The sequence below is a fragment of the Urocitellus parryii genome, chromosome 4, assembly GCF_045843805.1.
Source record: "Urocitellus parryii isolate mUroPar1 chromosome 4, mUroPar1.hap1, whole genome shotgun sequence".
Taxonomy (NCBI): Eukaryota; Metazoa; Chordata; class Mammalia; order Rodentia; family Sciuridae; genus Urocitellus; species Urocitellus parryii.
The window spans coordinates 10,189,405-10,203,452 of NC_135534.1; the positions used below are offsets into that span (position 1 = coordinate 10,189,405).

The following is a 14,048-nucleotide window of genomic DNA, read 5'->3' on the forward strand; positions in this document are numbered from 1 at the left end:
CTTTTCTGCTTAATGGCTTTCGAGTCATTTGAATTCACCATGCACAGTTTATGGATGACTCCCCACAGGTGGTATGATTGACAGGTGGTAGAAACTTCAGGAGGTTGTACCTAGTTGGAGTGATTTATGTCACTGGGAGTGTGACCTTGAAAGAGATATTCGGATCCTGGTGACTTCCTCTGTTTCTTGTCTTCAATGAAGTGAGCAAGTTTGTTCCACCATGGACTCCTCAATATAATACTTTCCCTTTCCATAGACCCAAGGCAACAGGGTCAAGCAACCATGGAAAGAGAATTCTGAAACTGTTTGCCAATATAAATCTATCCTTCATTTAATTCACTTACCTCCAGTATTTTGTTGCAAAGACAAACAACTGACTCACATACTAGGAATAATTTTTAGATGTTTGTAACTATTGTTTCAAATTGTTTCCAGAACGTGAGGTTCTTCATTGTAATTATCCAATAAAATACTCTTCCTATAAATTCAGAAGGAAAAATGTTTTTAAGCTAATTCCATCTCCCTATCCAAAACCTTTTAGGTATCTGCAACCATGTAAATAGTTTCTCATGTATTTCAAAGTATTGTAGTTGCTTTGAACTTCTTGTGATTCATAAAGCATCTTGTATACAAAATTTAGCATCACAATTGTAAATGGGATTCATTGTTACTATTGCATCTATTTATTTAAATATTTTTTGCTAGTATCTAGGAGTGATCTTGATATTTCTTCTTTTATCTTGCTCTTTGATCAGTTGTCAATTCCTGGAATTCCTTAGAGGTGTGTCACTTTGATGGAGGTATCTTCCTGCTCTGTTTTTCTTGAGTCTTTCCCCCTAGAACAAATACAGCAAAAACCACAATGAAAGAAACACAAACACAAAGTGACATGGAGAAAGAATATATCTCCTGCATTCCTTAGAGCAAGCTGATCTTTTCCCCACCAACCTTGGTGAAAAACAAACAAACAAACAAACTATGACACCTGTTTAAGGACCTGAGTAAATCTTGTAAAATAAAAGACAAATATTCCTGGCAGTATTTGGAAGGAAGCTTTGATAATTTCTACTGTCATCCTTGGCTATCATGTCATTCTCCAAAGGAGTTTTTTGATAAATCAAGGGAAGTACACAAAAGTTTGAAAATATTCCCTAATCCTTCATCATTTTAAAAATGTCTTTATTTACTATTGAATTCTTTTCTTTTTTGAATGCTTTCATTCCTCGTGAAAATCAGAGGGTCTGAATCTCACAGGCAACACATGAAGACCCCTCCCCTTAGATATATTGTCACCTGTGGAAGGGGCCCTATTTCTGTATGTGTTCTCCCCTGGGTTCTTCAGTGACCAGGGAAGAGCTCAAGCCTATAAAAAAAATGACAATGCCAGACAGTTTACCAGCACTCATTGGGTCACAGAATAGTAGGACCTGGAAGGTGAGACTTGGCATTTGTATTTGTGCATGTTTGTGAGATATGTTCAGTGGTATGTGCTACACTGGAGCAGAAAGGACTGAGCAGACCTAATTGTGTCATATTTACTACTAAACCTACTGGGGCAGTTTGGGAAGAACTGGCTTGCGTGATCTAGAGATCTTCAGGGGGACATCTGATATCACTGGTTAAAGGATATTGCCTTTACTAAACCAATGGCACTGACCACTTGGAAAGAGAGTAGGTCTAAGATTGCCAGAGCCATAATGGCCCCAGGGGAATTTGTCTTCTCATCTGTGACACATAATTCCTCTAAGGGACCATGAGGAGGCTCACTCACCCATTTTCTATATCTTGGAGGGAGTCAGGCAGAGGCTGATTCCTGGTTTCTGGAAGGAGGAAGACAACAAGGCCAGCCAAGATGCAGGAGGCTCCATAGATGATCCAGGGCAAGGGTTCAGCATATGTCTCCAGGATCATCAACAGGGGTGCCAGGGCTGACCCCAGACTACCACAAACTCCAATGATTCCTATAGCTGTTGCCCTTGGAGCACAAACAACAATAAAAAATTAACCTGGTAAGAATGCAGATGGATTTGTGTCACCTTTTTTTCATTAATTATGAGAGACAACAAGGAGTGTGTTTGGGCATGTGAAGATTGATGACTTGTTCTTGTTTTTGAAATTCTGTTTCATCTGCTAGCAATCTTTATAAAGTTCACAGACTACAAAGACATGTTTTATTATTAAAAATTCCATTAATCATTTATGTTATGTTATTTTATTACTCATTTACAATTTATTACATACTTACTTTATCTTTACTGGTACATTACAGTTATACAAAATCATGGGATTTGTTGTGATACATTGGTATAGGTCCATAATCCGGTCAAGTTCATTGTACAGTTCCTCTACTCCAATGCCTATTCTCTGCTCTAGAGGTCTCCCTTTTTGTTTTATAAAAATTCTTGTTCTTCACGTTTTTCTTTCTAGCTTCCATATATGAGAAAATATTAAACCCTTGAGTTTCTGATTCTGGCTTATTTCATTTAGCATGGTCCTCTGCAATCCATCCATTTATGTGCAAATGACATAATTTTATTCTTTTTTTATAATTTTCTTAATATTTATTTTTTAGTTATAGGTGGACACAATATTTTAATTTACATGGTGCTGAGGATTGAACCCATGCTAGGTGAATGCTCTACCTCCAAGCCACAAACCCAGCACCAATTTTATTCTTCTTTATGGCTGCATAGAACTTCATTATGTATATGTACCATGTTTTATTTATTCACTTATCTGTTGATGGGCATCTGGGCTGTTTCTATAATTTATCTATTGTGAGTTGCCCAATAGCATCTCCAATTTAGGTGACTCCAAAGAATATAGGAGATGTACATTAGTGGTATATTAGCACACCTAGAAATACCTAGAAAAAGCTAACTTTGGGTAAACTTTGGCTATAATTGTTATAATCACCATTGATTACTTTTGTTTTATTCCCTTGATGAGTGTTAGAGTTGAGAAGGAACTGTTTTAACCTTCACAAGGAACCTATGAGATTTTGTACCTGATGACGGTGGGGAGCAGTTCATTTGTATGGGTAAGAGAACAGGTAACAGAGGCAAAAGAAATTCCTCCTCCCATAGTTGTCAGAATCATATGCACGGTCTGCATTTCTGGAAAGAGGAAGAGCCAGGAAAGTTAGGAATTCTGAGTTGAAGGAATCTTCATTCTCCAATTTACAAACAAAAAATGCTTCTGTTGGAGACGTTCACAGTGTAAAATATACTGTGGAAAAACTGCACCGAGGAAGTTTATGAGGACTAGATGTGACTTATATGCAAAGTTCAATTTATGATGAATAAAAGTTCTGAATAATTGTATTCATGTTCTTTGCCTCTCCAGATTTGTCAAAGGAGAAGAGAGGATGCTGAATTTAGGAGGAAATCACTTTCTTTTTCTGTACAATGTCTCTATCCTTTGAATGGAAGGTAGGATTGTCATGTGTGATTTACTGAGGGGTGTCAGACTCACTCAGGCACTCATGGGGTTCAAAACAATGGTCCATGCACAGTACTGACATGGGGTAAAGACTGTAAAAGACAGTTGTGAAAGGACAGGAATCCTATATTCATGGACAAGCTGGAGAGTAGCCAGATCTAGATCAATGTTTGAAGACTCAAGAATAAAAACTTCTATTATAGAAAACATGACAGACTTTGGAACATAAAGTTGGTTTTCTACTCAATTAAAAGAAAATCTCTTGGGGTTGGGGATGTGGCTCAAGTGGTAACGCACTCCCTGGCATGCGCGGGGTTCTGGGTTCAATCCTCAGCACCACATAAAAATAAAGATGTTGTGTCCACCGAAAACTGAAAAATAAATACTAAAAAATTCTCTCTCTCTCTCTCTCTCTCTCTCTCTCTCTCTCTTTAAAAAAAAAAGAATCTCATCAGAGCTTTAAACCTTGGCGGAGGCTTTGTAGCGGCCAGGAAACTGACATCATTGTTCAAACTCAAGAAGAGTGAAGCCTGTAGCCTGGTATGATGGTGCACTCCTGTAACCACAGCATTGTAGGAGGCTAAGGAAGGAGGATCAAAAGTTCAAAGCCAGCTTCAGCAACTTATCAGGGGCCTAAGCAATTTATCAAGACCGTGGCTAAAAATAAAACGGGCTGGGGATGTGGCTCAATTGTTCAATGCCACTGGGTTCAATCCCTGATACCAAAGAGAGAGACTGAGGAGTGGAACCCACCAATGTGGGATTTTGTAAAACAAGATACAACACAGGAGTTCAGCAAAGCACAGTGATGGATATGCTGTCACTGCTGTCACCTATTCTCTACTGGAACACAAAGGTTTATTTTCTGAAGTCAAAATAACTCCCCAAAACCAGAATGGCATTTGTGGTGACCTGAGATGAGGCACATGTGTAGACACATAGAGTTCAGGTATAGATTGTCACTGAAGGTGAAGTAATAAGACAGAGCCATCGAGAAAAAGTAACAATACGGTGTGGTCATATTAGCTTATAATGATAAGTCTAAACCCTACATGTTTGCAAGGGAGTGTGATTGGCCAAGAGAAGAACCTCAGAGAAACTTAGAGAAGCTCAGAACATGGTGGCTCCATTTTACAGGTACTTCTTGACCATAATGAAGATAATCATGCATTGGAAACAAACTTTACTGACCTTTAGGTGTTTTCCAAGTACTGGATGGCAGAATCTGTTCTAAATGCCCAACTTGTGTCAGTGAACACTTAGAACCAAGTTCTTCTGATTCCTATAGGTGCAAGCTGAAAAATCCCCAGGAAAGTGGGAAAGATATTTCCTTTTTTACCCTCTCTCCTTACCTTCAGGCACAAATGTGTTGACCAGAAAGGTGATTCCCATCGTGGTCATGAAAAAACATATGCTTATTCGACGGCCCTTGTGATTCAGGGCCCAAAGTGAAAGATAATTTACTGGGAGTGTGACTACACCAAGGAGAATTTGGATCAGGAAAACATTGCTTGCCAGGTACTGGAGGTGGATAATCAAGCCAAAAGTGGGTAGCCATATTAAAAATCTGTAACAAACACACAGGAAAGACACATGTCATGAGAGTTAACACTTATATACTTTAAATGATGGTATTATAAGATCGGTTACTTTTTGGTGTTAAAAATGCAAACTATCTTTTTCTTGTAATATGTGCATGCAAGTGATTATTTTATATTTGTAATAAAACAAATATATGATGAGGCCATTAGATGTTTATTTTGGAGAGATGTCAGGAATGTAAATATAAGATGGGTCTTTAGAATTTTAGAATTTTTCCTGCTCTTGATCTGAGTGATAGATATATCTTTACATACTTAAATACTCATTGGGTTACATATATGTCTGTAATTCACTATTTCAAATTTTATCTCCATTAAAGCAAACAATGAAAGCAAACAATGAAGAAAATCCGAGTCAAAGTCTGTCCATGATGAAGTTTGCAGCATCTGTCTCTGGTGTGAGTCTGGCAGTGTGATATGATAAACAGAACTCACTGTACAATGGTTCTGTGTCAAGCTTTTCATAACTCTGGCCATAACCCTGGCCATAGCAATGCTCGTTATATCCTTCTCATCTTTTATATCCAAAGCTGTGTTCACCATATATTGCCCAATTGAAATAAGAAATATACTCATTCTCCACTCTTTTTATAAGCATGATGTGAAGCCTACCTCACCAAGGACAGGAGACAGATCCGTTTACACAGGTTGGGTGTGTGGAACAAGTCGCACAGAGAAGGTTTTGTCTGTGCTGCCTTGAATTCCTCCTTTATGGTGGATCTCACAGCCTTCAATAATAACAGAGACAACAAATTGTTCAGTTGTCAGAAAACAATGGGTAGTGTGGAAGCACTGGCCACCCACAGAAGGTAAGGTCAATAGCCATCCTAAATAGTGGAAAGTATAGATATTAAAACAATGGCAGGCATGAAAGTGGTGTGATAGGTGAACTCAGGAGTTCAAGGAACCTCAGGGAAGTTGTGCAATGAGAACATATTAAGAAGTAAACTCTAAAAGAGTATAGAACATTGAAAAGAGATTTTATGTTAAAGATTTATCTGAGGAAGGAAACCAAATGATGAGTTAGTGAGATTACAATTCAAAGCCCCTTTTATACCAGATGACTATAGAAGAGTTGGAAATGGAGTTTTGCTCTCCACTAATTACTAATGGTTGGAGAATACATTTCATATCTCAGGAAGAAGAATTATTTCCTGGCAATTTATTTTTTTATTTTTATTTTTTAGTTTTTGAGTCATCCTATTTTATAGAATATGTTGCATGTTGTTTCTCCATGAAAGAGAAGCCTAGAATTAAACTTGAGTTTGGAATCAGAGGGGATTTTAGTTTAAATTGATTTAAACTCAGATTTGCTTTTATACTGAAGTGTTATTGGCCTTGCCACTTGCTAGTTGTATACCCTAGGCAAGGTGATGGCTATCACAATACCTCAATTTCCTTGTCATTGAGAAGAAGAAGAAATAAAAGAATCAGGATCAGGAGAAGTAAGAAAACCAATAAAATAATAATGCCTTCCTCACAAACACTTTCTATGTCATTTAGTAGGTTATAATATACATATCAATCTACTTCTAGCAGAACTCTTAGACTTATTAATTTATTAGTTATTCAGAAAGATTAAGTCCATTGTCATGTCTCCTCTACAAACGCAATAATACTACAAATGCCATCAGAAAATTTTCATGTTGAAGGAAATGCTGAGAATTGGACCTACTCCCATGACGGAGGAAACCTGCACCATCAGAAATGGCCTTGGAGCTTCCAACTCTAGCTTCAACAGTGGAATACAGGATTTATGCTTGTTAGAGAGACATTTGTGGTAATACCTTCTGCATCCAACACATAAACCCATGACCCCTGGCCATTGTTATTATAGTATTATAAGAATTGGCTGCAAGAAGACCTTAAATCTGTCTTAGATGAGGGCTGCAGTACCTGAGACTGGCCTTCAACCCCTTCCAATATCAGAGTAAAATATCAGGGCATGCTGGCTTAATTTGTTGCCAGGTACTCATTCTTGATGAACTAACAGAAATGAGTGGTGCATCCAGAGATATTTAGGTGGGCAATGCTAGCTGACATGGAAGTTCTATAAGTGTATTCTCCCTGGTAACCCTTACTTTGAGAGGAAGCAGCACATATTCAAATAAGGGTTTTCTGGTTGTTCACATTTTACAAATGCATCTTTCTCTATAAATTACATTCTATGCCAATCATCACATCATTAGAAAAGCCTGAAACAGTCTCAGCTCTGCAGTCTTGCCCACAAAGGTGCCTCAGGGTCAGTTCATACGGATTTACAAGAACTCCTTATTAAACATTTAAATGGTTATGAGCCTGTTGACATCATGTGTTTAGGCTAAAATAGACTCTGGGGGAAGTAAGCAAACTACAAAAATTAATGATTGCCACAATTCTTGGACTCTAGGATTCTTTAAATGTTGAAGTTAAACATTTACCAGGACACCACTGACCTTGCCCTTTTGAAGTCATTTGGGCTGCACTCAACTTCAAATAACCAAATCCCTGGATGTTTAAATCTGACTAGTTCTACCCAAACCTTAAAGGCACATTTCAAACACTGCATTTTTTAAGATGCATTCACAGCTCCCATCCCTACATCAAGGTTAGGTTTTCATCCTTGGGATTCACTTTGCATCCTTACTTGACTGTTCAGGGGCTTTATGATCCTTGTGAGGGGTGGAAGCTATAAATGTTTTTGTCCCCTGTCAAAGGACATGTCACAGGGAATCATGGAACACACTCAGAAAGGATGTGCAAGGAAGGAAAAAAGATATGAGGAAGCAGAACAAAAGGCACAGACACAAGGTGGAATGCATTTGGAAGCCAAGAAAGCTCACATGAAAGAACCAGTAGAGAAACAAAACAAAATAAATGAGCTTTGGGAAGATGTTTGTGACTGTGATCATAGACAGATGATGTTGATAACTATTTTTGACTTCTTAACTTACCTTATTAGTATATAATTAATAATTTTAAAACTGCCCATATTTAACAATGCATCTAAGTATTTTGGACATAACTGCATACCTGTGAAGTTGGCACCAAAATATATCCATCAATATATATAATCACTTAAAAATTTCTTCCTGCACTCTGTATTCATTTTTTAATATTTATTTTTTAGTTGTAGTTGGACATACTACCTTTATTTTATTCATTCACTTTTTTTTTAATATGGAGCCGAGGTTAGCACTCTACCACTGAGCCACAATCCCAGCCCTCTATGTTCATTTTTACTATTTATTTTGATAAGAACAGTTAGCACAAATCCACCCTCTTAGAAAGTTTTTAAGTACATAATACAGTATTATTGTCATCATTCCATTCAGTGGCTTTCTAGGACTTACTCATCTTATGCATTTCCACAATGAACATGGGAATGCAGAAATCTTCTTGAGATTCAAATTTTTATTTATTTATTTATTTATTTATGGGTATATTTCAACATGTGAGACAGGTGGATCAAATCATTCTATTCAAGTTTTTGAGGAATTTTCACATTGTTATTTATAGTGGTGGCATCAATTTGTTGTGAAAAATTCAATTTGTGAAATGTGAAAAAAGAAGTCAAGAGTGTAACTGCATTTACAGAAGCTACAGAAAAGTATCTAGGAAAAAATTTATCCATGAAGGTGCAAAATCTGTATAATAAAAATTATAATAAAATTATAAAAATATAATTTTTTCACAAAAATTAAAATATTTGTGAAAAAAATTTTGAAAAAGGCACAAATAAATAGACACATGTCTTTGTTCATGTACTGAAAGAATTAACATTGTTACAATGTTCATATTCTTCAAAAGTAGCCACAGATTCAATGCAATCTCTATCAAAATACCAATGACATTTTTTTACAGAAACAGAAAAATATTTTTCCAAATATATTTCCAAAATAATTTGAAATCAGTAAAGCTCTTGAATAGCCAAATTATCTTGAGCAAAAAAAGGCACAAAAATAAAACCAAAAAATATGGAAATAAACATGGAAGTATCACACCACCTGACTTCAAAATATACTATCAAGGCATAGTAGTCAAAACAGCATGGTACTGGCAAGATAACAGACTTAGAGCAGTGAAGCAGAATAGAGAACCCAGAAATAAATCTACACATTTCCATTGAACTGATTTCAAAAAAAGTGCTAAGTATAAAAAAATGGAGAAGAAAATTTCTCTTCAATAAATGGGTCTTAGGGAGACTAGATACTCACATGCTGAAGATAGATGCCAGACCCGCATCTTCACCACATAGGGAAATCGATCCAAAATAGATTGCAGACTTAAATGGAAGGCCCCCAAACCATTACACTACCAGAAGAAAACATGCAATAAAACTCCATGACTTTGGTGTGGGCAAACATTTTTTAGATGAGACCACAAAAGGGAACCAAAGTCAAAATGGACAAATGGGATTAGGTCAAACTAAAAAACTTCTACACAGAAAAGGAAGCAAGGAACATAATGAAGAGTCAACATACAGAGAGGAAGATATTTGTCAAGTATGCTTCTGACAAGGCATTTATCCCCAACAGGTACAAGAAATCCAAATGATTCAATAACCAAAAATGAATTAAAATACAAAAATATAATAAAACAAATCTGAAATTAAAATGAAAAGACAATCTTCAGAATCACTTGGAACACTTCAAACTACAGGCTGCAGCATCTGATCCCCCAACACAAACAAGGATTCTTATGAGCAGTCAGGAGTAGAACCACTGAATTTAAAAAAAAAATGGAAAAAAAAAGATCTCAAAAAAGATCACTAAACCTGTGAATGGGAAATAGGTACAAAATATATTTGATATCACTAATTATGCCATAAATGCACATCAATCCTACAATCAAGCAGAGCATGGCAGTATGTGCTTGTAAGCCCAGATACTTGGGAGGCTGAGGGAGGAGAATTGTAAATTTGAGCCCAGCTTGGGCAATTGAATGAGACCTTCTCACAAAATATGAAAGTGCAAGAGATATTGGGGATGTATCTCAGTGACAGAGCAACACTTGGTTCAATCCCTAGTAACAGAAAAGAATAATTATAATAATATATTTTCCTCTCCCCACTTGGAAAAACTATTATTAAAAAAAGATTACAAGTGGTGATAAGGATAATAATTACAATGATATATTTACCTCCCTCCACTTAGAATGGCTATTATCAAAAAACCAAAGGATTACAAATGTGGATGAGAATGTAAACAACAGGGAACACTTGCACACTGTTTATGGAAATGAAAATTATTACAATCATTATGGGAAATAGTATGGAGTTTCTTCAAAAAATTAAAAATATAATTGCTATATTCAGGGTATATGTCCAAAGGAAATGAAATCAGTATATCAAAGAGACATCTGCATTCATAAGTTTATATATCATCATTTACAATAGCCCTGATATGGAACCAACTCAAGTGTTCATTAACAGATGAATAAATAGGTTGGGCATGATGGTGCATGTCTGCAATCCCAGGAAATCATGAGGCTGTGGCAGAAGCATCACAAGTTTAAGGCTAGCCTCAACAACTTAGTAGAAGCCTGTCTCAAAAAATAAAAGGACTGGGGATGTAGTTCAGTGGTAAAGCACCAATAGGTTCAATTTCCAAAATTAAAATAAATAAATAGATATCTAACAGATGACTGAAAAAAATAAAATTTATTATTTCACAACTGGAAATTACTCAACTTTGCCGAGGTACAAATGCTATATACATTTTATAGAAACTACACTTTGAACCTTGATCTTTTGTTTCCGGGTACTCCATTATATTCTTTCAACATGTTAGGCACCTGCAGTGAGCCACAGTTCCCACCATCCACATGATCTTTAGGGTAATAACTAGTATTCTACCAGGTACTGTGTTTCTATACCAAAGTATTCAGTAGGTGACATGTATTAAATGCATTTTTGACTTGTGACATTTAAACTAATCATTGGTTGTTATGGTTTTGATATGAAGGGTCCTTCCAAATTTCCTGTGGTATTGTGAGAAGTGAAATAATTAGATGATGAGACTCATAACCTAGTGAGTGGATCAATCCTTTTGAAGGATTAGAAATTTTGAATTTGTTACAAATGATTACTGTAGGCAGGTTCAGTTTGGCTGGAGGAAGTGCGTCACTGAGGACATACCCTAGGGATTATAAAGCTTTGTTTCAGGGTCCTTCTCCTCTCTATTAATTTCATGATAGGCATGAAGTGCACAGCCTTCCTCTGCAAAGTCCTCTGCAAAGAATGCTTCATCTCGCCACTGGACCAGACCTATAGAGTCAGCTGACAACGGACTGAGACCTCTGAAACTGTGAGCCTAAAATAAACTTTTCCTGAGCAAAATTGTTCTTGTCAGGTATTTTGGTCACTGCCACTAAAAGCTGACTATACTGTTGATTTATTAAGACTTTTAATTAATTGGTTTAACTAGCTAGACTTAGCCATTCTACCCTGTATATATTCTTCAAAACATCACACTATAAATATAAAAACATACAGGGTAACTTGTCAAAATGAAAAGTAATCAAATATAAAGAATAAAATCCTGTGGAGGGAGATGTGTGAATTGATTCGGAGGAGAAAAAGGTAGAAAAAAAAATGGGGCTCTTTGCCTCCTCTGAATAAAATATCTGTGTTCAACCTTTTCAGTGACTGCGTATTGCATCTTTGGACACCTATTAATAATATGTCAGGCTATGTCTTCCTTGTCTCATAAGCACCTCCCATTCTGCTCACCTCCATGGTTAAGGCATCTGCACAAGTCTTCGTTCCATTCACCCGTGCAGCTTTTTTAAGTTCCTGTAAGCCCTCCTCAGGTTTGTTGTTGGTAATCAGCCACCGAGCTGACTCTGACATCCACCTGATCAAAGATGATGGAAGTGTAGTCAACTCTCACATGGTATTTACCACATCACCTTCATTCTCCTTCAATCTAATACCTACCAGTTACTCAATTAAGCCAAGAAACACACTGTCATGTTGCCTGATACCATAACTGGGCAAATGGGAAATGATTCCTGCATGCAGTACACCTGCACAGCTGGGATGGCGCACATGGAGTTCTTCCTATTCGCAGCCTTCTTGGGTGGACACACCTTGACTATGGCACCCATAGCACTGGAGCACGAGGGACACTTGGCTGTTCAGACCTTCTTCAAGTTACTTGTAAGGGCAAAAGAAATGTTGATTTATAAAGTGTTCTTTTCCTAAAATAAGCACCCTAAAATATTTTTGCTTACTGAAGGTCCCATGCAGACTGGAAGCACTCCTGCTCCTGCCACTCTGATGGAATCTGATACACAAACAGCTCAGTCTGCCTGGACACTCTCATCTATGTAATGGGAACAGCAACGTCACCAGTTTTCAGATTTGTTATGAGGATGAATGACATCATGGATGAGTGCACCACAGGGTACACCCTCTTGTCTGCCAGAAATCGTCTCACTCTTTTAATCTGTAATCATCTGTCTGAGAGTCATTCCTCACCAAATGAGCCTCCTCCACTGAGCCAGCCTCTTGAGAGGAGGAACATCAAAGCCTGACTTAAGGCTTTCTAAAGACAGGAAAGGAAGAAGATCTATGGAAAAAAATTATGTAAGATGTCCAGGCATCCTATATTTTCCAACTGGAGAAACAGTGCTCCTCCTTCATTAAATAGCTGTAGATGGAAATATGTTCTTTCTCTCATCCATTATCACCTCCAAAGTTGAAAATCACCCAAATATTCTCTGTTGGGCATTTTTCATTGAAAGCTACACACAAAACTACATGGCATAGTTGTGGCTATCTAATCTTCAAGTGCTTCCTGATGTGATGGAAATGTTTTATTGTTTTGTCATTTCATGTTTATTGAATACATTTAGTTTTCATCAAGCATCTTCATAGTCACTATATAATTTCAGTTTTTTTTAAAAGTACAGAGATAGAGCATAATAGTGGTCATTACCAGAAATTGTACTAAAATAATATTAATTTTATCAAGTCCCTAAAATAGGAAGTGGCAGAGTCAAACTAAAACTTAATTTTTATTAATCTATTATAACTGTATATATGATACTGGGATTCATTGTGACATATTCATAGATGCACACAGCATAATTTATCTCTCTTATTCCCCAGTATCTGCCCTTCTCCATTCCCTACTCCCTCACCATGATCCCTTTCCTCTCCTCCACTGGTCTCTCTTCTGTTATATTTTAATTAGTGGTTTTAATTATATATAAAAATGGATTCAATGTGGTACCTTTTTCATGGCAATACCATAATTTAGTTGATTTTATTTCCAAGTACATACCTCCCCTTTCATTACACTTACATTTCCTGTCACTACTCGATGGGGCTCACATTTTTGTGATAGCCCTTTTTTATTTCTTTTTTCTCTCCCATTTTCTGCATATCAGAGAGAACATTTGACCACTGATCTTTTTTTTTTTTTAAAGAGAGAGTGAGAGAGGAGAGAGAGAGACAGAGAGAAATTTTTTAATATTTATTTTTTAGTTCTCGGTGGACACAACATCTTTGTTGGTATGTGGTGCTGAGGATCGAACCCGGGCCGCACGCATGCCAGGCGAGCGCGCTACCGCTCGAGCCACAACCCCAGCCCCAACCACTGATCTTCTAAAGTATAATGTATCTCACTTAGTTGATGTGCTCCAGATCCATCTATTTCCCAGAAAATGACTTAATTTCATTTTTTTGTTGTTGTTGTTGAAGTAAAACTCCACTTTGTATATGTATCACATTTTCTTTATACACTTATCAGTTGATGGACATCAAGGATGGTTCCATAACTTGGGTATTATGAATTGTGTTGCCATAAAGATGGGTATGCATGTATCACTATAGAATGCTGATTTTAGTTCCTGTGGATAGATAGAGAAGAGTGGAATATCTGAGTCACATGGTGATTCTTTGTCTTCTGAGTGATCTTCATATTGCTGCCCACAGTGGTTATAGGAATTTACAGTTATACCAACATTGTATAAGTGTATTTTCCCCCTCATTCTCATCAGCATTTATTGCTATTTGTA

At 36.9% G+C, this 14,048-nt stretch overlaps 1 protein-coding gene across 2 annotated transcripts in view; it reads right to left on the reverse strand.

The window, feature by feature from the left end:
• Positions 1 to 775: 775 nt before the first annotated feature.
• LOC113177923 (organic anion transporter 7-like) overlaps positions 776 to 14,048 on the reverse strand; it is a 44,892-nt gene continuing 31,619 nt past the window's right edge. For both annotated transcript variants that reach the window (XM_077797480.1, XM_077797479.1), the window contains 6 exons: positions 11,755 to 11,878; positions 5,655 to 5,770; positions 4,794 to 5,008; positions 3,008 to 3,116; positions 1,772 to 1,975; positions 776 to 836 (listed from right to left, as the gene is read on the reverse strand). In XM_077797480.1, coding sequence (XP_077653606.1) covers positions 776 to 836; positions 1,772 to 1,975; positions 3,008 to 3,116; positions 4,794 to 5,008; positions 5,655 to 5,770; positions 11,755 to 11,878 — 829 coding nt within the window. The remainder of the gene's footprint in view (positions 837 to 1,771; positions 1,976 to 3,007; positions 3,117 to 4,793; positions 5,009 to 5,654; positions 5,771 to 11,754; positions 11,879 to 14,048) is intronic.